Here is a 24,892-nt window from a genome sequence, read left to right as displayed (position 1 = left end):
TTATTAAATTGGTGTCAGTTTTTCAAAATCTCATTTTTTTCAGAGTGCCATTTAAAATCTCCCACTCTTATCAAATGATAGAAAGAGGGATCAGGTGTTCTTTTTTCCACTTTTATTTTGTAAGTCCTAACATTTTGAATTTTTTAAACTAGAGGTCTACCTCTCTGAACTAATCACTCATAAACATTTGAATTCAAAATTCATACTGATTCAAAGATCATTTTGTTATATATATATATATATATATATATATATATATTCAAATATTTAGTTTTTTGTAATTTTGATTATTGAAAGTAATTAGTATTTTATATGTTTAACACCACAATTTGAAATTTCTGTCAAATAGTATGTTTTATAATAATTCGTAGAAGCTAATAGAAAGTCCAGATTAGTACTTATTGTCAAACTTTAGTTCAATTAAAAGCTTAATTAAATAGAGTGAAGAAAAAAAAATTAAATGAGCTAATAAAGGTACAAATAGTGTAGAGAAATCTAGACAGAGTGCAGAAAATTTTCAGTATAAAGATCTGTATGTACACAAGGATATGTTCAAATCTCTCTTTCTTGTTAAAAATATTTTTTGTTTCTTTCTTATACTTGTATGACATGCCTGTTTTCCTTTTTTTTTTTGCACTTACCTTTAGTTCTGACTTTTCAGTTGTTTTTTTTTGCAGATTATACGCCTCTTCCTGTACGTTAAGGAGAACTACGACACTCAGTTGGCTTTTCAGTTTTTGAGCAGTGTATGCCATTCTGGTCCTTTACTGTTAATCATTCTGATGTCATTCTGACTCATTGATCTGCCATGAGTTTATGCTAGAAAAATAATCTCCTAAAATTATAAATGACTCATTGCTTTTGTGCTAGGCTTAAAGTTGTAATTTAACTTTCAATCTGTTTACACCATCCTTCAGGAATATGGACACGTCTCTTCTCGTATTTTTATTTACTAGACTGGGTTCTTAGCCAAAAATGATAGGAACCATCTGAATCACTGTTCACAGTGTTAGTCTGAGCCTCGACTGATTGTCCTCGGCAACAAATTTAGAAATCAGCAGTCAGCACAATTGCTCTAGTTAATTTCATTAGGCTTGGTTCACCGACAGTAAAGATCCATGAGTTTTAAAGTCTAAATCAAAATGAATTGGTTTGAAACATAGCAAAGTTAAGAGTATGCCAAGTAAACATAAAATATTTCTAGGAGCTTTTCATTAGGTGGAACCCTTGTTCATACCCCAAATATTATTCATATCATGGTTGAAATGATTGGCCATTGAAATCAATTTTTATATTTATAATGCCATATCTTAAGTTGCTTTAATTGGGATGATAAAATCTTATATTCTTGTGCTTGTTGAACCATTGCAATTGCATCAAAACCATTGCAACCATTCTAATTTCCTGTTGTTCTTTACACTATCTGCTGGAGCTTTGTTCTTATTTAACTTCGCTTCAGAAATCTTGCAGATTGTTAAACAGCTGGGGTTCAAGGGGAGGAGGGCAGGAGGGGAGTGGGGAAGGGGTTGGGTTGGGGGGGAGTGAATATTCCTCATAGTTGCCCTAGGTAGCCTCCTATATCTTTATATATGTATTATGACAAAAGGTGAATATTACAAATGGGTCTTTTCTACTTCACATATTTACACTTCCTTTGCCCATCACACTCCATCAAATTAGTCTGAATAACTACCTTGTTTTATACATATTCTAGACTCTTAATAATTTGGTCAGCAAGTTTCCTAACTGATCGGTAGAACTATCAATGTGATAATCTCTTTAGATTGAACTTTCTCGTCCATAAAGGGAACCAATCTTTATTTGCATTATCCTCTCTCGCAACATGGGATTTGAGGTATACACATTGCAACTTGATTGTCACAATGATGAAGAAGCATGTTCTAGTTCAGTCATTAGACTCTTAACCCAAATGAGTTCACATGCTACTAAGGCCATGTATTTGTATTCTGGCCTGACACTCAATCTTGCTACCGCTTTGCTTCTTACTCTTCCAAGAATAAGGTTACGTTCATGAGAATGTGATAGCTAGATGTAGATTGTACATTTGTAAGAGAATCTACTCAATCTATATTAGAGTTTCCCTCGACCTGAAGATGACCTCAATAGCAAAATCAGTTAGCTTTCTTGGACCACCATGTAACTAAAATAGAGTCCTCAAAGCTACCATCCAATGGTTATAACATGGGCTTTCTAGGAATCACATTGAGTGACTGTGAGGTAGACTAGTATTCCTAGATTAGCTAGTGGCTCCTTTTGCCCCTTACTAAACTTACATTATGATCAATAGGAAGGTCCATAGAATTAGTTCCTAGGTAGCTCACACTTAAAGGCTTCACAGCCATTAAACTCTTGGTAGCTATCCCACTATCTTGGCAATCAGAACATTATATAAATATGATACACACTTGCGGCGATAAGGAAGAGCCTACTTGGCACGAGTCAATTGTCATGGTGTAGGTCAAAGTCAAGACGGTAAACACCAGGGCATAAGCAAGGATCGGCTGCATCCGAGTGGGAAGAGGTTCATCGACCGAGCGGAGGGATCCTTGTCCGATCGGCCATCTGAGTAAACAAGTATAGTTAACCTGGTCGACAGGAAAACAAGCTAAGCGGGCCGGAAGCCCGAGCCGAGCGGGCCACCCGTCTAGCTCGGAGAATGACGTTGGCATTAAATGCATAATGAATCGATAAAATGATAGGAGAAGGAAACAACGGATAATTAATAAAGGAAAGAGAAAACCAAATAGAACACTCCATCTATCATTAAATGAGAAGAAGACAAGATAAAGATGTTCTCTGTCGGTAATCAATATCATTAAACAGGAGAAGATGGAGAGTCACCAGAAAAGGTATAAAAAGGGCATACCAGGTATGAGAAAAGGAAAGAAAAATCTTTATCCTTAGTACTCTAGCGCTTTTTCCTCTCCTGCTTCTAACTTGAGCGTTGGAGGGCCAACGCCAGGGACCCCTTCCCTGGTTTGATTTTGTTTTGTAGATAGACGCGAGGTCTTCATCCAGTCAGCGGAATTGTCACCTCCCCGGCTTTCCAGGTTCACGCCTTCGGACAGGATCAACACCTAATGACAAAAACAATAAGATTAGATTCACTTTGCAATCTCTCATACCTCTCATGCCTGAGTTCTTTAACTCCTTGAGTCACTAATCTCCTTCGAGTCTAGTGCAACAACCTTATGTAGAGAAACACCTCAATCTGAGCCTCAACTCTTTAGTCCACCTAGCTCCTCCTCAAAATCTAGTGCATCAACTTGATGAAAGGAAATTCCAAGGCAATGGGCTCCACAATCCCCACAATTACACTTCGATCCACACTCCATGCTTTGAGTTCTAGTTTCTCCAAAGCTTCATCACCATTTGATTCAAGCAATTGAGCCATCAAGCACGTTAAGCTCCCTAAGCTTGCACTACCACTCAATCTATGTTCCATGTCTTCAAGTTGCCTAAGCTTCTCCAAATCTCTATCACTAATCAGCGTAGACCTCTAAGCTATCAGACATGCAATCTTCATGATCACTTAGTCCACAACTCAATCCCATTGGGCCAACAAAATCCACGAGCTTCATGTGCTCTATTAAAATCCATGAACATTTGATGCGTGTAGCATAGACACAAGAAACACCTAACTTAAATTATATTTCCAACGCATCAAAACAAGTTGAGCCCAACTCCATGGAAGAAATGTTTCACCAACATGATATATATATACTTTCTTCTGAGTGAGCAACCTCTATGCCAAGGAAGGACTTAAGATTAACCAATTTATTATTTGGAAGTATTGATGGAGGTAAATCTTTCATTGTACTATCTCAATGGACTCTTCATTAGTGATGATAATATTGGCCATTAGCGAAAAAAGCTTTTAGGTTACCAACACCATAACACCATAAATCTGAGTCTACTCATTTGCTACTGGGCTAATTAAGCTAATCAACAATACCATCTGTGGAATGCTTAATAGAGAGGATCCATCTGCAACCAACAGTAAACTTTTCTGGAGGAAGCGGAACCAACTCTCAATTGCCATTAGATTGTAGAACTTTCATCTCATTAATCATAACTTTTCAGCACCTTGACTTTGAAAGTGTCTCAGAAACATATTAAGAAATGGACTGTCTGAATAAAAAGGAGATAAAGGTACACTATTTTGTTGATAAAGACTGCAAGAGTACCTTAGCAAAAGACAATGGAAAGTTCCAAACCTTGCTCTGGCTCTATTACCATTTTGAAATCGATTGGCTAACTACTTATCTCAAAAGAAAAGATCAATTTATATGGACATTTTCATTTTTCATGTGAAACCAATGGGTTTGTAATCTCTTAGCTTCAACACTTGCGATGAGCTTGTTTTTAAAACAAGAGTACACCAAAACAAGGCAGCTTCTGATAATTGTGGTAGTCCTGTATCATGGAAAGAAAATGTTTTGGTGTTTTGAATTGGTCCATCTTGGCATGACTCTGCATGATGAGTTTTCCTCTCATATGTGAATCATTGCTCATATGCATTTTGAAGCTTTTGGCTTTTTAATTGATAAAATCAACGTTAAATTTTGCAGTAAGTAGGTACATAATTTGAATCAGGCATCTAATATCTTTAATTCTGTATGCCCTGTTTGCTTCTGTTGATTTTATGGTAAGTTGCTCTGCTGTTAATGATGTATGTTTTGTGAATAGGAACTTCCAATTTATAAACGTGGAAGATTGATTTGTTCATCTACAGGAGTAGTTGTTCTTTATGACTGTACAGTAATTTGACATTTCCCCCCCTTTTTTCCTTTTAAATAGGTTGGCAGGTTCTGGCAGGATGAGGATGTTCTGGGTGAAAAAACTGTTGGAGTGCATGATGTTGAAGGGGCATTTGTTGAAACTCTCATGTACAGTGACTTTGTTATTTCTCACAGAAATCAGTATCTCTAACTTTTATGGTTGTTAGCTGCATCTGATATGCACCTCGTCTCTGCAGATCAAAGACAAAGTCTCCTCAGGATGTATTATTAAAGCTTGAAAAGGAGTCAACTTATAAGGACGAGGTTGAAGGGAGCTCTAATTTTGTTCTTAAACTGGGGTTGTCTAGCCTTGAATGCTGCTTTTTGATGAATGGCCTTGTACATGACGAAGTCAGTGAGGTTAGTCATCATATCACCCTGACAATCTTCTTGTGAATTGAATGATACGACAGTTATTTCAATATGCATCAGTTCAAGGTAGAACTTTATTACTGTTTTACAACTTAAACATTTAGGATACATTTACTTAGCGTGTCTGTAGTTCTTGGTATGATGATCATGATATTGTACTTGTTGGTTCAGTGAAAAATGATCTGGATGGCTTTATGCCTCTATCATTATAAAAAATAAAAAGCTTAAGCTAAATTTTTGCATTTGGATAGTTCTCTGCATTGGGTTCTGTTTATATACATTGGTTGGTTTGACTATGTTTAATTATTTTAATATGCTGTAGAGGTAAGAGAAATCCTTGGAAGATTTCACTAGTTGTTAAGAGTTTCTGGCTAAATTAGCATGGCGCTGATGTTTGTAGCATAAGCTACATAGCATACAATGCTTGAGCTATTTCAACGCAATTAGCCATGCTGAATCCTCAAATTATACTAAAATAAAAACTGGGTTCTTTTGAGCAAGGCTTAGGATATTTTTGCTTGCTGGAGGGTAAAGGAGAGGAGAGGGTGGAGATGGAGAGGAGTGATGAGGTGAAGAGAGGGGGAGGGATTCTTCTGGGTTTGTTTACCTTGTTTCCATAGTCTTGGCTCAAAATGGCTATTCATGGATTGGAATTTTAAGTTGTTGCACAACACAATTGATTGCAACACAGAACAAGACAACACAAGCAAAATTTCCCTTGTCACTCTTGCTGGAGCAGGACGTGTAGGGCTAGGTAGTGCCAATCACAGTTTCAGTTGTCAATGAAAGAGACAATGAGAGTCAATCATAATTGTTTAGGCTATGGGAAGTGGAAGAGGAAAGGAAGAAGGGCTATAAGATGAGATCTAATTGGAAGGGAAACACAGACTAACAATAGCATGAAGAATGAAGGACAATGGTGAGAGGTGCTCACCAGGAATTTTTTGGAAACAATAAATGTCTTCATTGCATCATCTTTGGAATTTTTTGCTATATGAAACTAATTCTCATGATTTTTCTGAGTTTTTATTCATCTTTATATACATGTAGGAAGCTTCTATAAATGCTATGAATGAAGAACTCCCCAGAATTCAAGAACAAGTCTATTATGGGCATATTAACTCAAAAACAGATGTCTTGGAGAAATTTCTCTCTGAGAATGCTTACCAACGCTATAATTTACAGGTATTGTATTCTTTTTTAAAAACTGTTTTGTTTTTTTACCTTCCCCAAATACTTGGTTTCAAGTTGTAACTGTGAAATTTAGATACTAAACGAAGCTAAGGGTCAGAAAAGGTTTATTTCACTATTCTCATCATATGCTGGGACAAAAGGAATGCTTGAAGATATGAACTACTTGCACTCCCATGGATGTATGCTTTCATTGGATATTTTGTGTTGTTTTAGCTTCTATCACTAGTTAACAAGTATTATCTGATTTAATTTGCAGCTATGGATGATTTGAAGCCTGTGACACATCTTCTTGCCGTTAGCATTACATCAAGAACTGGGATGGAATTGCTGCATGAAGGGATAAAATACTTGGTCATGACTCCTCTTATTTACTATGACTTTCAGCCCCAGATGTAAATATGTAATTATAAACTTGTTTAGTCCTCACTTCATTCTTACAGATAGAAGGATCTAAAAGGGCCCGGGTTGGCATATTGCTTTATGGAGCCGAGTCTACTTATTCACCTGCTTCTCTTTTTATGAAAATCTTTGACACAACTATATCCTTGTATAGGTCTGTCCTATATCCTCAATTTTATATTTTTTCCCTTGAATACTTTGATATGTAATTCTGACAGATACCTTTGTTGTTTTAGCTACAAGGCAAAAGTCTTAGACTTTTTAGAAGAACTGTGCTCGTTCTACGAGGGCAGATATATGACAGTGCCTTTGCTGGATTCTGAAAATTTTGGCATATTTTCTGATATGGTTCATGAATTAGCTGAAAAATTTGGTCTTCCTTTCGATCACTATAATGCAACATTTTCAGACTTTTCAGTGGCTGAAACAAAGATGCAGAACGAGAAGGTATTGCTACATTAGATTTGATAACTACTTGCATTATGATGTTTGTAGTTCATCATCAATACTTTTTTAGTTTTTCTGGTCTTCAACAAGCACATTTATAGTTCACTATTACTTAATATGTTGGGGGTTTATATACATGAATAACAATCTCGTTCTGTGCACAAGCAAATTTTTTTGTTCTACTAGTTGATTGACACTAGTAGAAGGATATGTATGAGGATGTAACGACCAGAGTAAAGACTTCAGGTTGAGTAACTGAAGCATTTCCAATAAAGATAGGGTTACATCAACGATCAGCTCTAAGTCCCTATCTTTTTACATTAATTATGGATGAACTCACTGCACACATTCAAGACACAGTGGTGCATGTTGTTTCAGATGATATTATTTTGATAGATGAGACACGTGAAGGAAACACTAGAAGAGAAAGGTTTTAAGCTTAGTAGATTAAAGACAGAATATATGGAATTTAAGTTTAGCAATATTAGAAGTAATGAAACAATTGTTAAGATAGAAGAGGATGAGTTGCCCGGAACCGAGAGATTTAAATATTTAGGATCATTTTTCAAAATGATGGAGGATTGAGAGAGATGTCTTACATAGAATACAAGCGGGATGGGTGAAATGGAGGAGAGCGTCGAGTGTTTTATGTGATCGTAAAGTACCTCTTAAACTTAAAGGTAAGTTCTATAAAACGCAGCTAGACTGCTATGTTATATGGAGTGAATGTTGAGCTATGACGAAGATGAGAGTCAGAGATGAGGATGTTAAGGTGGATGTGTGGACATACGAGGATGGACAAAATAAGAAATGAGAGCATTAGAGAGAAAGTAGGAGTTGCATCTATTGAGGAAAAACTCAGAGAGACACGTTTAAGATGCCAATAAATGTTCAGTTAGGCGATGTGAAACTATGATAAACATGCATATCAAACGAGGAAGAGGAAGACCAAAAAAGACTTGGTTAGCAACAATAAAACAAGATAAAATTTATTTAAATGTAGATGATGATATAATAGGAGATAGAGCTCAATGGCGTAAAAGGATTCATACAGCCGACCCCACCTAGTGGGAAAAGATTTGGTTGTTGTTGTTGTTGTTGTATTTGATTGATTGAATGTACATTGACTAACTGCAAGATAGCCTAAATATTCAATTGCTCTATTATATCGTATATCTTTTCACTTTCTCTCCATTTTCCATCCAAGTAATCATAGACTAAATATTCAATTGCTCTTTTCCTGTCAACTTGTCAGAGTTCTATGTTTTACTTTTTGTTCATCTCATGATATTCTTCATTGTTTCGCCTTTGAGAGAGAACTCATGGGTAGTCCAATGGAACATGAACTCCCATCCACGCTTTACAGTTCCATTGTCTCTTTTTCTTCTTCCTCTTCTCCACCTCTCAGCAATATTTATTCCTTGAATTGACTACTGCATACAGTGACCCGTTTGATTTGTGTCCTGTATTTCAAAGTCTTTTTTTTCTTTTCTTCCGAGTATATTTAACAAGAATTTACTCTTTTCTTTTTCTTCTCAATTTTTTTGTAGTGGATTTACTCTGTTTCCCAATATATAGTTCCTCTTATATCTTTTAGAGTCAGTTGAAACTCTAATTTCTCTTTCATCTGTAATCCATTCAAAAATTTCCTTCTCTATTTATAGACTTCAAATTCTGTGCCATCTTAAATTTAAGTGGTGTTGTGAGGGATTTATTCTACTCTTCTCAAGAAGAAATTGTTGATATCTTCATCAAGTCACTGAACTTGTTCTTCTATTTTTACATGACAATCTTGGCACGATCAGTTTGTATGCTCCATCTTGAGTAGGTAATGTTAGGATAAAATAGTCTCACATGGCCTATTGGTTTATTAGAAGGAAATTTATTTTAGGCTTCCCTATTCCAAACATAGCTTGAATTTTAAACAAGTGATGAGATTTATGTTTCTGAAGATAAGTAGATAACTTCGTACTGCAATTTCAGAAAATTGCATGGAAAAGGATGTTTTATTCCATAATTCTTAGATAATGTTATGTTTAATATATGGACAACACTCATTATTGCAAAGTTTGTATCCTGTTGCACTAGATGTTTAAAGGTGGAGATGTTCTCTATTTTTATGATCACCAGATGTTGGGTTTAAGTCTCAGATACCATGATAAATTTAGTATTTAGGTTAGTTAGAACTGAATTAATGAATAGCATAAAGATGAATTTGGAATGAAATATACAAGTTTCCTCTTCTGCATTCTGAAAAGCACGTCCAGCTCTCCAAACTGCCACATAGTTTTTTTTTTTCAAATTAAACTCCATTATATTTTCAAACTAACAAAGTGGTATCTCCTAACTTGAGTGTCCAAAAAGGGAATACACCACACCACAAGCATCAAGAAAAGGTACTGTAAGGAGCTTGATCTTTATTGATTTGTTGAATCTTTTATTAGACCTAATATAGTTCCACATCTTACATATTGTTATATAAGACTAGCAGGCATATGCTATATGCTTCATGTTTGTTGTTGACTTGCAAATTTGATGGTGGTTTAGAAAAACTGTTCCATGCAGGTCAACATGAGCAAAAAATATTGTTTCCCCCACTGACCAACACTTGGAAAGGGTCAATGACAACAAGTAGCAAACCCAACTAGTGTTGGGGTTGTTCTGACCGGAATACTTAGACTAATGAACATACTTTTTATGATTGTTCTTCTATCATTTGCCAGGGAAAGAATATTTAGTGGAACTAGATAATATTTCTTTTTGCTGTAGTACTAACAGTACTAGAAGCCTTCATCAATTTTAACATAAAGCTTGTTTACATCTATTGTTTTGCATTCATTTTGACACGTGCTTGATTTTCCATACCTTGTATTATCTTGGGTTGTTTGTTTCAGTGGTGTGGTGGCTATGAACCTATATTTGCAATCAAGATCTTATATTGATGCAATGATTATGTACTAGAGCACATGACTTGCATTCAGTGCATGTGATGCACTTCCTGTCGACAATAAGGCTTGAAAGATAAATTGAAGTTTAAGCTAAATATTTTTCTGTTTCCTTATTGGATAAAGTTGTGCTCACAGGACTCTAATTGCTATTGAATGAAATTGTTACTTTTTATTCTTGTGTGTTTATCTGAATTTTTGCTGGTGTATCCTGATTTACCTTAAAATATTCAGGTCTCAGGTCTTTTGTGTGGGCAATTAGGTCTTCAGTATGGTTCTAATGCTGTGATTACAAATGGAAGGGTGAGCTATATTGATTCTTAATTTTTCTGCATTAATTCTTCTAAATCATTCTACTAAATCTTATGTTTCAGATATTTATTCTTAAAGAAGGGAGCCTCTTTCTGAGTGACGACTTGAGCCTTCTAGAGTCTGTAGAATTTGAGAGAAGAACTAAATACATCTATGAGATTATTGAGAAAGTGGAATGGGTGGATATTGACCCTGATTACCTAACTAGGTAAATTTGCTATACTTTATAGTTATTCTGTAGGTGCTTAAACTCATTATGTGGATATAATAGCTTTTAATCATGTGTGTGATCTGAGTGTGTTTGTTGATCAGATGATTTTTTTCCCCAACAAAATTGAGGCTTATATCATGTGTGCATGCTCCCAAATTTATATTTTTTCAAATTTTCTTTTCAATGTGTTTCTTTTACTTGGATTTCAAATTGGTGTTTCCATTTATTTATATATTTATTTTCAATGTTCTGTGTTCTTATAGTTGACCGAACCTAAACTGCTGAGTCTCATGGCATCCTATTATTGTTTCATTTATTTATTTGATTTCCATCCAGAGATAATTCTTTGAATTCATTTAGTCTTCTTTATCTTGATTAATTCTTTTTTTTCCTTACAGTAAATTTTATAGTGATTTAATCATGTTAGTTTCCTCCTCACTGTCTACACGCGAGCAGAGTTCTGAGAGAGCACGCTTTGAAATTTTGAATGCAAAATACAGGTATGTGTTTTCATTAGTTTATCTTCAATGCAATTCTTTAGTACATAAGTGAGCCACGGCTGATAATTTTAGCTCTTTTTCTTGATTTGTTACAGTTAATTAAGGTTTCATTTGCCAGTATGCTTCATATTCTGGTATATTTCTTACCAGTCCGTATATTTTAAAAACTAGATTGACTGGACAATTCAACCAGTTAACTGCGAACTGTTAGATGATCCGCTTCTACCAATACAAAAACCAACATACCAAAACAATGTCCAAACCTGGCAAAAACCAGTGATAAATAGCGTGGCTATCTAATATTTTTTAATATAAATCTACTAAGTTTTGTTGAAAATATTTGAGTAAGACATTAAGGAAAGCATGTTGGATCATTTTGTCTACAAAATGCAAAACAAGGTTCTAATATTCATCAAGGTTCTAAAATTCGCTAGGCCCTAGTTGAGCGTCAGACCAATGCCTAGCGAGGGACTAGGTGTCATGAGGCGGATTGCCGGATTTTACTGTATCAACATAAATTTCATAATAAATCATATTCTATAACTTCAACACAATAACATCAAATTTAAAATGAGTTCAAAATTACATGACTAATAAAATATCATAAATTTATTATACTTCTCCATAATTTTTAATAATTTGTTCTTCATCGGATACAAACTCAATATCATCATTGTGATCCTCTTCTTCTTCAGATGCAAAATCATTGGACACAAACTCAGTACGATGAAGATGAAGTTTGGTGCTAGTTGCTAGAGCAAGCCAATTAATTGATTTTCTTGTTGGACCAAAGTTTAGGGCTTATAAAACTTCGCCCAATACAATAAAATGGTTACATTTCAGTTGTTTTTTTAATTGAGCTTTAAATTTAAAAGCCTAAACTAACAAAAATCACGAAAACCCAGCACACTATTTCCACGGCGCCTAGATGATTCGACCGACGCCTAGGGCCGCCTAATCTCGCCTAGATGCCAAGGCTGCCTAGGCCGACCAACTAGTATGTTTTTGGTGTGTTTGGCTAGCACCTAACGCCTAGGCGGCTGCCTAGGCTGATTTTTAAAATACTAATATTCATAAAAGATCTTTGAATCGGCAAAACTGATCCAAACATTACTGGATCAATTCATCACACGAACAATAATAGGATAGAAATAACTAATGAGCAGATTAACTATTCTTTTAAAGAGAAATACAATAACAAACATAAATCTACAAATTTTGACCTTATGATGTTTATTCACATTGATAAACAATGTAGTTGCTTAAATTTGGATACTCTAAAGGCACCTCAATAAGTAGGACCATTTTCTTGGTTTAATCTGTCTGTACTTGGTACAGTAGGTATGATCTAGCACAGTTGTTGAGATGGGCGGACATGATCTGCCAAAAGATATAAAAAAGGAGAAATAGAAGAAAAAACATGCTGCTCAAAGAGATCAATATCATGGCTGTTTTGGACAGATGAAACAAATAAACTGCAGAGATGTAAAAAGAGGAGGGGATGGCCACTAGGGTCTAGGGTTTCTCTCAACTCAACTCTCAAGAACTATTTATACTGTCCTTTTGGTGACAATGGAACAATAAGTGAACCAACCAGCAATACCTGTAAGGCTAGAACATATTACCCGCATGGAACAGGTGTCCTATATTGTCCTTTATCATTGTTAAATTAAATATGTATTATCATTAGTCTCTATGGGCAGTTAGTTACCTTATGAGTTATGAGTATTATGTTTTGTGTTATATTTTACATGCATAATCAATTAACAATACACCTTTTAACTTGGTACTAAAGCACTCTAGTTTTTTTTTTTTCCACTTGTCTCTGCCTGTGTTGCATACCACTTGGACTCTTCCTGTACCCCTTGCGTACCTATATTGGACGCCTACATTCCCACCATGATTCTCTGAGTGGATACTCAACATCTCTATTGATCGAGTGCAAAAATCTTTATAAATATTCCTATTGAACACTTAGAGCCACACTAGTGCTAGAGACTCATAGTCAAGTCTGAATAAGATAGGTTTATGTTGATGATTTTGTCCTGATGTGCAATCACATAAAAGGCATCACCTGCTATATATATTTGTATATGCATATTTGGAAGCTAGGTATGCCAACAAAGTTTTAGGGGAAATCATATTATCATCAAACTCTAAGTTATCTCCTGCTCTAGTGATTACACCAAATATAAAGACGGTAACATACTGCTTGTGAGATGATGTGGATCAGGTGGATCAGGATTACTCAATGAACTATGTATTGTGATAATCAAATAACTATTTATATAGTGGAAGAATTCAACTTTTCAAGAACTAAATAAATTCATTAAAGTTCTCTATCATGTCACTTGGATTTTTTGTATCTACAAAAAGATCACCAACACCTTATGAAGATCAGATTCCTCGTATGTTTATGGAGTCACTTAGTATGACAATTTACTATTGTTGTGGCAAGCCACACAAGAGTTGATATTGTTTCAGAGTGTTAAAGCAACATTTTTCATTAGTCGCCAGTCAATTATATTATAATTTATTATGTTTTTAAGTATTATGCTTTAGAGTGAAATTACAAGTCTGAGCAATAATACATTTAACCATAATACAGGTAAGCTGGAGTTAATTTGACAATGGAAATATGAATAATCTATTTTCTGGCAGCAGAATGGTACTAGATTGCCAACTGTAATTATAAAATGAAAGAATTAATCAATGTGCTGTCTTTAAATATTGTGAATGTGAATGCAAACCTCATATACATACTTGCAATGGAGTTTAACAATCAATTTAGGAAGAGAGATTACTATGGTTTTATTTATTCTCTGATTCCTGTAAAGTCAAGGACAAGTTGTTGAATTGCTCGTATTTTCAGTTAATTTCATAACCATTTTCCTGAAGAAATTAGATTGATAACCTAAAGGTCATATGGGGTGATTTAATTATTTATTTTTAGCTTAGGTATCAATTTTCCTGATTTTAGTTTATTTTCCAGTGCTGTCAATCTGAACAATGGAAATTCCAGCATACATATAGATGCAGTTATTGATCCTCTTAGTCCCTCAGGACAGAAGCTTACTCCGCTTCTACATGTACTGTGGAAATGTGTTCGACCAAGCTTGAGAATAATTCTAAATCCAATTGTAAGTTTGTGGCCTTTATGTTGTGTTATATGATATTCAAGTTACTGAATTTCAGAATAAACTGTTTAACTGGAGGAATTATTTTCATTTACTTCAGCACACAAGCTTATTAATTGCTGATTAATATTTTTTTATTTGCCTTTATTTAGAAGTACTAGCTAGATATATTTTACCATAATTTCAGGTAAACAACTTGTATAGCAATATGAATGCAATGTCTAGTAGGCCTACTTTGACATTGAGATTGAAAGGCCCTAGTGTTTAGTAGGATCCAACCTTGTCAGTACTAAACACAAAAATTGACTCATTATATGAGGGAAAGAAGGGGAGGAGACAATCAAATGTTGCCCTCATTTTATTTTTCTTGATCAACTTCCTAGTTGAGTCTCTTATAGAACTATTAAAAGGTCCTATATTAAGTTTTATTACTAATTTGATCCAAAATATCTGTGTTTATCTAGCTGAGCGGTAGCTTTGTGTTTATTTATAAATAATGGTTTAAAGAGTCAATTGTATCGGTGTGCACAATCCAAATATGTCATTTCTGTTGTCGATCAATACTGATACAGTGCTACAGGGTAAATGTAAGAATGTTGTTTGTGTTGATAACTGACCAAAAAAAGGGTCTCTCAGTTTGTACAGTTTTGGTCATACCAAGATTGGTGACTATGTTTCTCAGAAAATATTTTCCAAGAAAATACTTTTTTGATTTTCTAATGCTTATATTTTTTAGTAAAATAATTCCTGTTCTTTATAGAGGAAGTCATTTTCCTCAAAAATAAGTCTATTTTCCATTAACCAAAACTAATTTTTCTGTTGACCATGATTTTCAATTGAACCAAACATTTAGAAATTCAGAAATTATTTTATGTGAAACAAAGGGATTCACATGACTATCTTTTGAATCTGTCTGCTGATTGAGGAAATGAAACACTATAAGCAGAGAGTATAAAGGAAGAAGCCAAGCATCAAACACACCATTAACAACACCAAAAGAAATGACATTAGAGTCATAAAAACCAAGATATATCAATATGCTTCGAGTTAAATCAACCTTCTGTAGTTAACTGAGTTGAGAAAATTGTTCCAATACCAGATGTCGTAGGAGTATTATTTATTTTCTGTCTTCACAAATTATAAGGTTGTGGTCTCACTAGGATGCTAAAAGAATATATGTCCTGATTCCAAGCATTTGGTATTTGTAAAGCATAACTATTAGTTGAGAAGTTTGTTATACTTTTGTAACCTTTTTCCCTAGAATTTTAATTTAATTAACTTTTTAATTGCTATAGTTTACATTTGGAGGCAAACAAGCTGAGTATAATAAATTGTAAGATTAAACCTCATTTAAGTTGTTACACTTTGAAAGCGTGCTGAAGCTTGAAACTACACCATGCCAACATTGTAATGTTTCACCCATTGGAAACTGAACATGGGACAATATTTTACCTTGATATAGACTATATTATATGAATGAATTTGATGTAAATACTAATTAGTTGGACTCCCCGGGACCCTGCATGGCGGGAGCTTCATGCATCGGGCTGTCATTTTTTTTTACTAATTAGTTGGACTTTTGTGAAATGTGTATAAATTATACTGAACATTAAATGCATCACTTTTATGATGTTGCAGAGTTCTCTTGCAGACATCCCTTTGAAGAACTACTATCGGTTTGTAGTCCCTTCATTGGATGATTTTAGTGCCGTTGATTATTCAGTAAATGGTCCCAAAGCATTCTTTTCTAATATGCCGATGTCGAAAACCCTCACAATGAACCTTGATGTTCCTGAGCCATGGCTTGTTGAGCCAGTTGTTGCCATGTACGTTGCTTTCTTGCAAAAACCTTTAGGAGCTTTTCTATACCTTTTTACCTTTACCAATCCACATGGTCATATATTGCCGCTTCATATTTTATCTGATACATCATCTGTTCATTTTCCTTAGTCATGACTTGGACAATATTCTGCTGGAAAACTTGGGTGATTTGAGGACATTACAGGCTGTGTTTGAACTTGAAGCTCTCATTCTGACTGGTATAATTTTTTTCTGCATCTCATTAGTTATTTATGGGTATCAAGGTAAAATATAATTGATTTTATTGTAGGCCATTGTTCTGAAAAGGACCATGATCCACCTCGAGGGCTTCAGTTGATACTTGGTACCAAGAGAGTGCCCCACTTGGTAGATACACTCGTTATGGCCAACTTAGGGTACTGGCAAATGAAAGTTTCTCCTGGGGTATGGTATCTACAGCTTGCTCCTGGTCGAAGTGCAGACCTATATGTGCTGAAAGAAAATGGAGATGAAAGCTCATCTGCACTACTTATTACAATAAATGATTTGAGGGGTAAAGTCGTACACTTGGGGGTAGCTAAGAAAAGAGGGAAGGAGCATGAGGAGCTTTTGAGTGCTTCTGATGATCACATGGAACAGAAGAGAAAAGTATTTGGTTTCTTAAGCAACCCCAAGTTTCTTCTTGAACAATGGACATTATTAGTATTCATTTCTTTTGTCATATATGCAGGATGATGAAAATAAATGGAATGCAAATATATTAAAATGGGCAACTGGATTTATTGGCAGTGGTGGATTACCAAGGAGGAAGGACGAGATTAGACCTGTAAGTTATCTTTTCTACAAAGTTTCTCTGAGTTACAGGTTACAACTGTTTTCTTGCCAAGTTTTCAGGGGTTTCCTGATGTTGTATTGTATCTTGCTTGAGGATTGTTCAATGCAGCATACTAGAGTCTCATTTTTCATGGCATTTATACTGTTAATTATTTGCTAGATCTTATACTAATTTCTCAGTAAATTCTGGTGGATATTTTCTTACCCAAGCTTGATGCACTTGAGCATCAACACGAGCATCAACACCATGTATCTCAACATTTTTTATAAATTTTTATCTGCATGTTTTCTCTTTGGTATAGTGTCCATCACTGCAGTAATAAATTGATTGCATTTCTTAGCATTTGGTTGGGCAAGACAAATAATTGGGATGCTCCCAAATACTATTATCAAAAAGCAATTCTTCTCTCTGTTTTTTTTGTACATAGCTGGCCTTTTTTTTCTTGATACACCTGTCCATTCCCTTCCAAATATCTTAGCTCTGAACTAATATTATGAAGTCTTTTTTATTCTAAGGTCTTCCTTCACTTTCTCTCACACCATTGCTCGTTATTAACTCACCTCTTAAGGCTCTAATTACAAGAATGAAGTATGATGTAACAAGTAATATTTAATGGCTCTACAGAAAAGCATCTATGCCTGTCATTTTATATGCTATTTTAGTTGGTTGAAAGTATTTTTGCAATTCATACAATTACCATATAATTGTGCCAGTTATTGGTGCAGAGTAGTAGGAACCAGTGGAAGAGGGAAAATAAGAGAATTGGTGAGAATGAGACACAAGTGTTTGGAAGAAAGAACTATGCTTCCAAATTACCTATCTGAATTTAGAAGCTATAGAGGCTTAAGGGTTGTGAACCATAGATAATATAATTTTATGTTTAACTAAATTCCTATTCACTCTCACTTGCAAAACCTTGTCCCTAGCTGGATTTAAGATACAATGTTTATCTGATAAATATTATCTAGGGACATAGATATAGTTGGCATACCAACATTGGAGTGTTAGGATGACTTATTAAGGCCTTTTCCCATTTTTTTTTTGCTTGTTCATGGCAAAATTTTCTGGTCATATTCCGGAGCAAGCATCTGTATAGTGTGATAGTGTTAAGAACATAGACTAATTTTACTAGAATGTGTTAATTCTAGAGAAAATTTATTATATTGTCATATCTTGATAAGAAAAACTTATTGATTTATATTGTATTTATAGGATGCATGATAAAACCCTAAATCTAAAACATTAAATCTGGAACTAAACCCATTACATCAATAACCTTATAATCTGAATACCTTTAATTCTCCATAAGTTGTAGCATAGATTCTATGTTTTTCCTCTTTGTTTCATAAACTAGATAATGTGGATTAATGCATGTCCATAGTGAAATTTAACACATAATATCCTCGTGTCAGTGAAATTAAACTTTAGCGGAGCACACCGGTACCATCCCTTCAATCTCAGGTTAGCACATTGATAAAGAGAAAGTACAATGAGAAAACGGATGAAGTAAAATCAGAACAAAGATAGATACAATAACAACTAATAGATTGAAGAAAGAGAAAAAAGTAAAGCACATGAGGGTTTTGGAGAAAAATTGGATAACACAATTCAAATCTTTGCAAGAATAGCAAACTGAGAACAAAAATGTTTCCTTCAAAATAAAAATCGTGCAAGAAGGTAACTTATTGTTCAGCCCTTCACTGGATTAGATGGCAGTGTGTATCCGATACATAACTAGAACAAAAATGTTTCCTTCAAAAGAAAAATAGTGCAAGAAGGTAACTTATTGTTCAGCTCTTCACTGGATTAGATGACAGTGCATATCCGATACATAACTAGAATAGAGATGATTTCCAAAGTATTACAATAAATCAGTAGAATAAGATGAAGTTGGGTATAATGCACTTTTAGATTTGGATAGTAGCTAAAGAGGATTGGCATGATGCTAGAAGAGGATCAACAACAAGAAGAGGCTGTTGTGAGGCAAGAAAAGTCATCTTAGTTTGGCTGCTAAGAAAGAAGATGAGGATAACCAAGACTAAGTTAAAAGTAGTGAACTACTATGTACTGCTCATATGCAGGCTCAGGAGCAGATGAATAGGAATGAATTGGTAGCTAAAGAAGAGATTGCGCTGAACTGAGGAAGGAGCAGGGACAAGCAAGGCACGAGAGAAAATATATTGGTTATTGCAGTGGGAGAGGGATCGTTGAAGCAAAGAACTTAAGGAGGAGAAACCACCTAGGTTGCGGTAGAGAGTAGACAGGTTGCTAGAGGTCAGTGGTGATCAGATGTAGCGCATCCTCTGACTCATTGTAAGAGCCAGCAAATTTCTGTGTATGAATGTAGTTTGCAGGAAAGTCCAGAATACAAAAACACTAGATGTTCTTAAGCTTCATCACCATAGAGTAAGAAAGAAGAGACACTTGCAAACTTTTGTAATTATGAAATAATGTTTCTGCTTGTATCATTGTGCAGGCAGAGAAGGCAGACCTTCATCTCCCTCATAGGAGGCATTATGGCTTGTTTACTCTGAAGCGTGGATTAGAAAAAGGACGGACTGCACGAGAGTCAAGATCCTTTCTCCTGTTTACATATCAAAAAAAATAACTGATGGACGGATTTCAAATCGTTGATTATTTTTATCCCTTTTTTTGTCCCCTCGAAATCGGACAGAAACCAGAGGTGAGACAATCTCCTTCACGCCACTGCGTGCAACCTCAAGATCTCCATCGCCTTCTCCTTGGACTTCTCGCCGAAGCACTCCACCTGCAACACCAAGCTAACTTCCCCATTGCCAGAGTCCGCCTTGCTTGTCCTGGTCTAGTTGGTGATGGTTGTCGTCCTAATCCTTGGCCTGGTCTTGCTCCCCTACTTTGTCTGCATGTACGTGGCTCTGCTTGTTGCCTTCATCAGGGCTTTAGCCGTGTGCCTACGCATCTGCATCGCGGCAGCTGGAAAATTGATCTGGGCTCTTGGAGTCGGAGTTAGGGAGTGCGCGAGAGGAGCATGGTCATGTCATGCTGCAGGAGATCAGCACTGTTGTGGAAGATGATGAAGATGCCCAGAAGACCGGGCATGCACATTCCACGGGTCTCCTTCTAGGCTGATACCATGGCTTACTTCATCATCCTTTGGGTGAGTGGTGCGGCGGGTAGAATGAGATAATCGGCGGCCGGTGTCCGGTAGAAAAGCCCCAACCTCAACACCGATCATCTCCCTCTTCGACTTCTTCCTTCCAGCGGTCCTTTCCCTCCCATCTTTTTTTGTTTCCTTCTTTTATCTGTTTTCCTTCGTCTTTCTCTTCCCTTCCTGTGAGGATAGTTTTCCACCGTTGATTTCTTTCCGTTCTTCATCCGTGCTTTGGATTAAACAGAGCATTATGCTTCTGTGAGGGAGAAGAGTCCTTGGGGTTTAGAAGTGCTCATTGAAGATAGAGGCATTTATGCTTTTGTGTTTTTGAATGGTTTCAACAAGCTTTTATGAGTTTGGTTTCATGCTTGTCTATGAGAAAAGCTCAGTCTATTGAGATTACTAACCCTATATCCATGTCAGCTGAGGTCAGACTGAATTTGTGAAGCTCAACTTTATGAATACGTGCTGGTCTCTTTTTTCTTTTTGAGCTTCACTGAGCTTCTTCAGTGAACCTGTTTGAGTTGCGCACTCATATAAAGAATTATGATTGAAGATAAAATGAAAACCTAGTCTCCTACTGCTAATCTTAAGAGTTTCCTCCAATGATGTCATTACTGGATAAATTTAACTTTTTGAATGAGTACCGACTAGTATCTTTGTTCAACCATCAATATAGACAATGCCCAACAATTTAAATCTGCAGAGATGATGCTTCATGATCACTGTTTCTCTAATTTTTTTGTTTTATGTATCTCCTCTACCTGATACTTTCTTATAAGCCTGTGGCTTTGTTGAGTTCACTGGTTTTAGTATAAATTCTATTTCCACCACCCAAGTAATAAGCAATAAGTTCATAACCCTTGAATTTTCTCAGGATCACAAGCATGGTGGAAGACAAGGAGAAACAATCAATATATTCTCAGTTGCTTCAGGACATCTGTGAGTAATGCCTCTGTTGTTCCATTATCGTTGAAAAGAAAAATGTTTTGTCAAACTGTGTCTTACTATTATGGTCTGTCAGTTGCTCTTGCAGATTTTAGCTACTCCTTAATGTTTCTGCTAGTTTATTTCTTTTCTAAAACACATCTTTCGATATCAGCTCTCTACTGGGTTTATGAGATATTGTTTCCATGCTTCCATGTAGATTGAGTTTATTATTAAAATAATCGATGCTGATCATGGAAGAAACTTTAAAAGACTGTCTTAATCATTATCTTTGTTCAAGTTTAATTGCCAAATTTAGTATTTAGTTTGATTGTTTTAATGAACTAAACTGAAATATTTGAAAACCACAAATCCGTGCATGCTAGTATTCTGTTAGATTCTCTATTTTTTCTATGTTATTGACATCTCATTAATAACTATGTTGAGGTATCATTTATTGTCGTTGACATGCCAAAAATTCAATCTTAATTATATCTAACTGGACTCAAAATCCACTGGTTGTCCATCAAGAATCATTAGCAAAGAATCTATTCAAAATGGAGCTTACGTTTAATTAGCTTCTGAATGTTTGACACACGTGCATGTGGTTTTGCCGCACGATAATTTATGCCTTTTCTGAAATAAATAGCTATGTATTAGAGGACTACTGGCATGCATGACATGATTATTGCCTTGTGGTTCTTCCTTGCAATTTGTCCTTAACATGCTCTACTTGAAACCCTTCTTTCTTGTGACTGCATCGGCACGATGAGTTCTTTGCCATTCTTGTGATAACTTCCACAATACTTTAAACCCTTCTTCGGCATGTAACTGTTCTATCCAGATAAGCACTGAAACATTTGCCAAAATGGCACACAACTGTTTCGTCCAGCTGGGGACTGAAGCCTTGTCTCAGAATGAGATTTTTAAACCTTGGTTACTAGTATACTAACTATTTGACTATTGCAATTTCTGTCCTTCCTAGTGCTTGTTCTACTTTCTTTTGTAACAACTAGATTGTGTGATTATTGAGTGCCATCCAAGAGCTTTAAGCAAATATTTCTTTCTGAAGTATACTGTCTCTTTGTCATTAGAAAATTCTTTCTGAATGTAAATGAGCTCTCTTTTTTTGTTACTTTCACTAAGCATCTAAAGACTTGTTTGCCAGTGGTCCATGCCAAGCTGCATAAGGTCGATAAAGATTAGCAATGTTACATTTCTTACCCTTTGGCAAATCCCTTCTATTTGGAAGAAGCTTTGCTAGTTATTTGAGATAAAAGAATCTATTATAGTAGCCTAAAAATATCACCTTTTTGTAGGTATGAGCGCTTCCTGAAGATTATGATATTGAGTGTTCTCAAGAACACTCAAAGACCAGTAAAATTTTGGTTTATTAAAAACTATCTTTCTCCTCAATTTAAGGTATGTTTGTACTGTTTTCTTTTTTCTTTTTTTGTTTCTTTTTTTTCTAACTTCTACCCTTCTGACCTTATAGAGCCTTGCATAATTGAATCTTCTATATTGATAATTAATATCATTTCTTATGCAGGATGTCATACCTCACATGGCTCAAGAGTATGGGTTCCAATATGAACTCATCACGTACAAGTGGCCAACATGGCTGCATAAACAGAAAGAGAAGCAACGGATTATCTGGGCCTACAAAATCTTATTTCTTGATGTTATTTTTCCACTTTCACTTAAAAAGGTACTTGTGTAAGTCATGGTATCTACAATATTGACTCAAGTTGTGCTTATATTCGTAGGGAATAATCCCACTCTAAGTAAACTGCATCTTCCTATGGTATTTCCATCCAGGTAATTTTTGTGGACGCAGATCAAGTTGTAAGAGCAGATATGGGAGATCTCTATGACATGGATCTAAAAGGAAGACCTCTTGCATATACGCCATTTTGTGACAATAACAAAGAGATGGATGGCTATCGCTTCTGGAGACAAGTTCGTTCTTTTATTTTATTTGCCTAGTTGTTTATATCTCAAAGAGTGTTCTTGCTAGATTAGTTTCTTAGGGACGCACAACATCTGACTTTTTATTTTTAAAAATTTTTTTGTTAAGGGTTTTTGGAGGGACCATTTACGTGGAAAACCTTATCATATTAGGTAAAGTAATTTTTTATGGCCTTTGCCAATGAATCCTGCTGTGAGAATCCTACTTATTCTATTTTTCTTTGATTAATGATGTTCCAACAGTGCTTTATATGTTGTTGATTTGATGAAATTGCGACAAACTGCTGCTGGAGATACCCTAAGGGTTTACTATGAAACTCTTAGCAAAGATCCAAACAGTCTTTCTAATCTTGACCAGGTAATCATTTATGTTATCTTTTCATTTATTAGATTTGAGCCTTGGTTTTATGTAAAATAGAAAGTTGTCATATTGGCATCAAATTTGTTTTGACCTGTCACTTTGTCCATTCTCCAATTCTTTTCTAAAGCATCTTAGTCTTTTCAGTAATGCATTGAGGAGGCTAAATTTTACAGTTCCTATTTATGTTTTTCGTGCCACTACAACATTAGATTTAGTCACCTCCAGTTTCCCTACTCATCTTCCGAGAACAGTGCTAGAGACCGACTGTCATTACATTAAAGTAGATAGAACAAAGAACATGGTAGATGTGTAAAATCATGGTAAATTTAACTCAATCATCCTAAGTTGTTTGGAAATATGACAACCAATTGGTTGGTAAAATTTAAGACTTTTATTGTAAAACCAAATTTTCATGATAATCAACAAGTTAGATCATTTATTCTGACTATTTGAACTTATCTGATTCCACCATTGGGTCTACTGGGGATGATACTAACAAATAAACTTGGCAAAGTGAACCTTTCAAACCCCACTTCATTTTCCTGATGATTTCTTCATATATCTTCCTCTATCTATCATTCCATCAGTAATTTAAACTTGTTTCATGATTCTATTTTTGCTTGTGCATCTTTACTAGAATGACCTATACTTGCCTGGTGCTATATTTAAATTTCATTTTTTCCTAAATTTAGCATTTTCCTTCTTTCTCCATAACACCAATTGGACTTTGTTTCCCACCACACTTGTAATATAAAGAAATTATCCAAACCCTTGTTAAATTTCCAAATCAGGCCTTTTTCCCGGTATTCCCATGTTAGACCCTTCCATTTTTGTTGGACCGAAATTCTCATCACTGTATATGGAATTGTTTTACTGAACAACTTGACTACTGCAATAATTCATTTTTAAAAATTAACATAAATATTTATTTAATTATTTGCTATTTTCCTTTTTAAAAGAAATAAATTGAAGCTGAATATTTACAATTCCATTCGATGAATCTGTTCTACCAAACATCTTGATAAAAGAAAATTAGCTAATTTTTATGTTCTAAAATTAAAATAAATTACCTATAAAATTAAATGGAAAATTTTCTCTTTCTTGTTATTTTGTTGTATTATTTCAGTTCATTAATTGTTTCTTCAAACAACTTGAGAGTGTCACTCTATTTGCCAAGTTGTAAGATAAAACAACTTATTTGGATGGAATACTCCAAGTTCAGTCCATCAAGCTATTTGACCAAATTGCTTGATGGAATGGAAATAGTTAACTTGCCTTTTTAAAGTTGAAAAAAACATACCTATAAAATTATGACCGTTTGCCTTTTTTACATATGCTATTGCGAACTTCTTCAAGATTTTTAGTGAAACAGTGGATGACATTTTACTTTTAAGAAATGGGAGAAACTTGATTTGGGCATTTCAGAAAGGCTTGATTTATGCAATTCTCAACATTAGTGACTTGATTTGGGTAATTGCTCTACAATAGATATTAGCCTTGTGTCACTTTTCTCAAGTGATTGTCAAATCATAGCTCTGCATTTTACTTTAGT

The 24,892-nt window shown here is 35.1% G+C and overlaps 1 protein-coding gene across 1 annotated transcript in view; it reads left to right on the top strand.

Annotated features, from left to right (window-relative positions):
* LOC122053465 (UDP-glucose:glycoprotein glucosyltransferase-like) overlaps positions 1 to 23,397 on the top strand; it is a 34,038-nt gene extending 10,641 nt beyond the window's left edge. Inside the window, exons 13-34 of the mRNA XM_042615519.1 lie at positions 678 to 746; positions 4,822 to 4,910; positions 5,000 to 5,162; positions 6,225 to 6,359; positions 6,442 to 6,547; positions 6,625 to 6,719; positions 6,809 to 6,921; positions 7,004 to 7,214; positions 10,394 to 10,462; positions 10,534 to 10,679; positions 11,081 to 11,182; positions 14,175 to 14,322; positions 15,958 to 16,145; positions 16,270 to 16,358; positions 16,430 to 16,767; positions 16,850 to 16,945; positions 20,962 to 21,026; positions 22,331 to 22,433; positions 22,561 to 22,719; positions 22,830 to 22,970; positions 23,089 to 23,132; positions 23,223 to 23,397. Coding sequence (XP_042471453.1) covers positions 678 to 746; positions 4,822 to 4,910; positions 5,000 to 5,162; positions 6,225 to 6,359; positions 6,442 to 6,547; positions 6,625 to 6,719; positions 6,809 to 6,921; positions 7,004 to 7,214; positions 10,394 to 10,462; positions 10,534 to 10,679; positions 11,081 to 11,182; positions 14,175 to 14,322; positions 15,958 to 16,145; positions 16,270 to 16,358; positions 16,430 to 16,767; positions 16,850 to 16,945; positions 20,962 to 21,026; positions 22,331 to 22,433; positions 22,561 to 22,719; positions 22,830 to 22,970; positions 23,089 to 23,132; positions 23,223 to 23,397 — 2,844 coding nt within the window. The remainder of the gene's footprint in view (positions 1 to 677; positions 747 to 4,821; positions 4,911 to 4,999; positions 5,163 to 6,224; positions 6,360 to 6,441; positions 6,548 to 6,624; positions 6,720 to 6,808; positions 6,922 to 7,003; positions 7,215 to 10,393; positions 10,463 to 10,533; positions 10,680 to 11,080; positions 11,183 to 14,174; positions 14,323 to 15,957; positions 16,146 to 16,269; positions 16,359 to 16,429; positions 16,768 to 16,849; positions 16,946 to 20,961; positions 21,027 to 22,330; positions 22,434 to 22,560; positions 22,720 to 22,829; positions 22,971 to 23,088; positions 23,133 to 23,222) is intronic.
* The last annotated feature ends 1,495 nt before the right edge of the window (positions 23,398 to 24,892 follow it).

This window comes from Zingiber officinale, chromosome 3A, assembly GCF_018446385.1.
Source record: "Zingiber officinale cultivar Zhangliang chromosome 3A, Zo_v1.1, whole genome shotgun sequence".
Classification (NCBI taxonomy): domain Eukaryota; kingdom Viridiplantae; phylum Streptophyta; class Magnoliopsida; order Zingiberales; family Zingiberaceae; genus Zingiber; species Zingiber officinale.
This window is presented reverse-complemented; position numbering and strand designations above follow the sequence as displayed.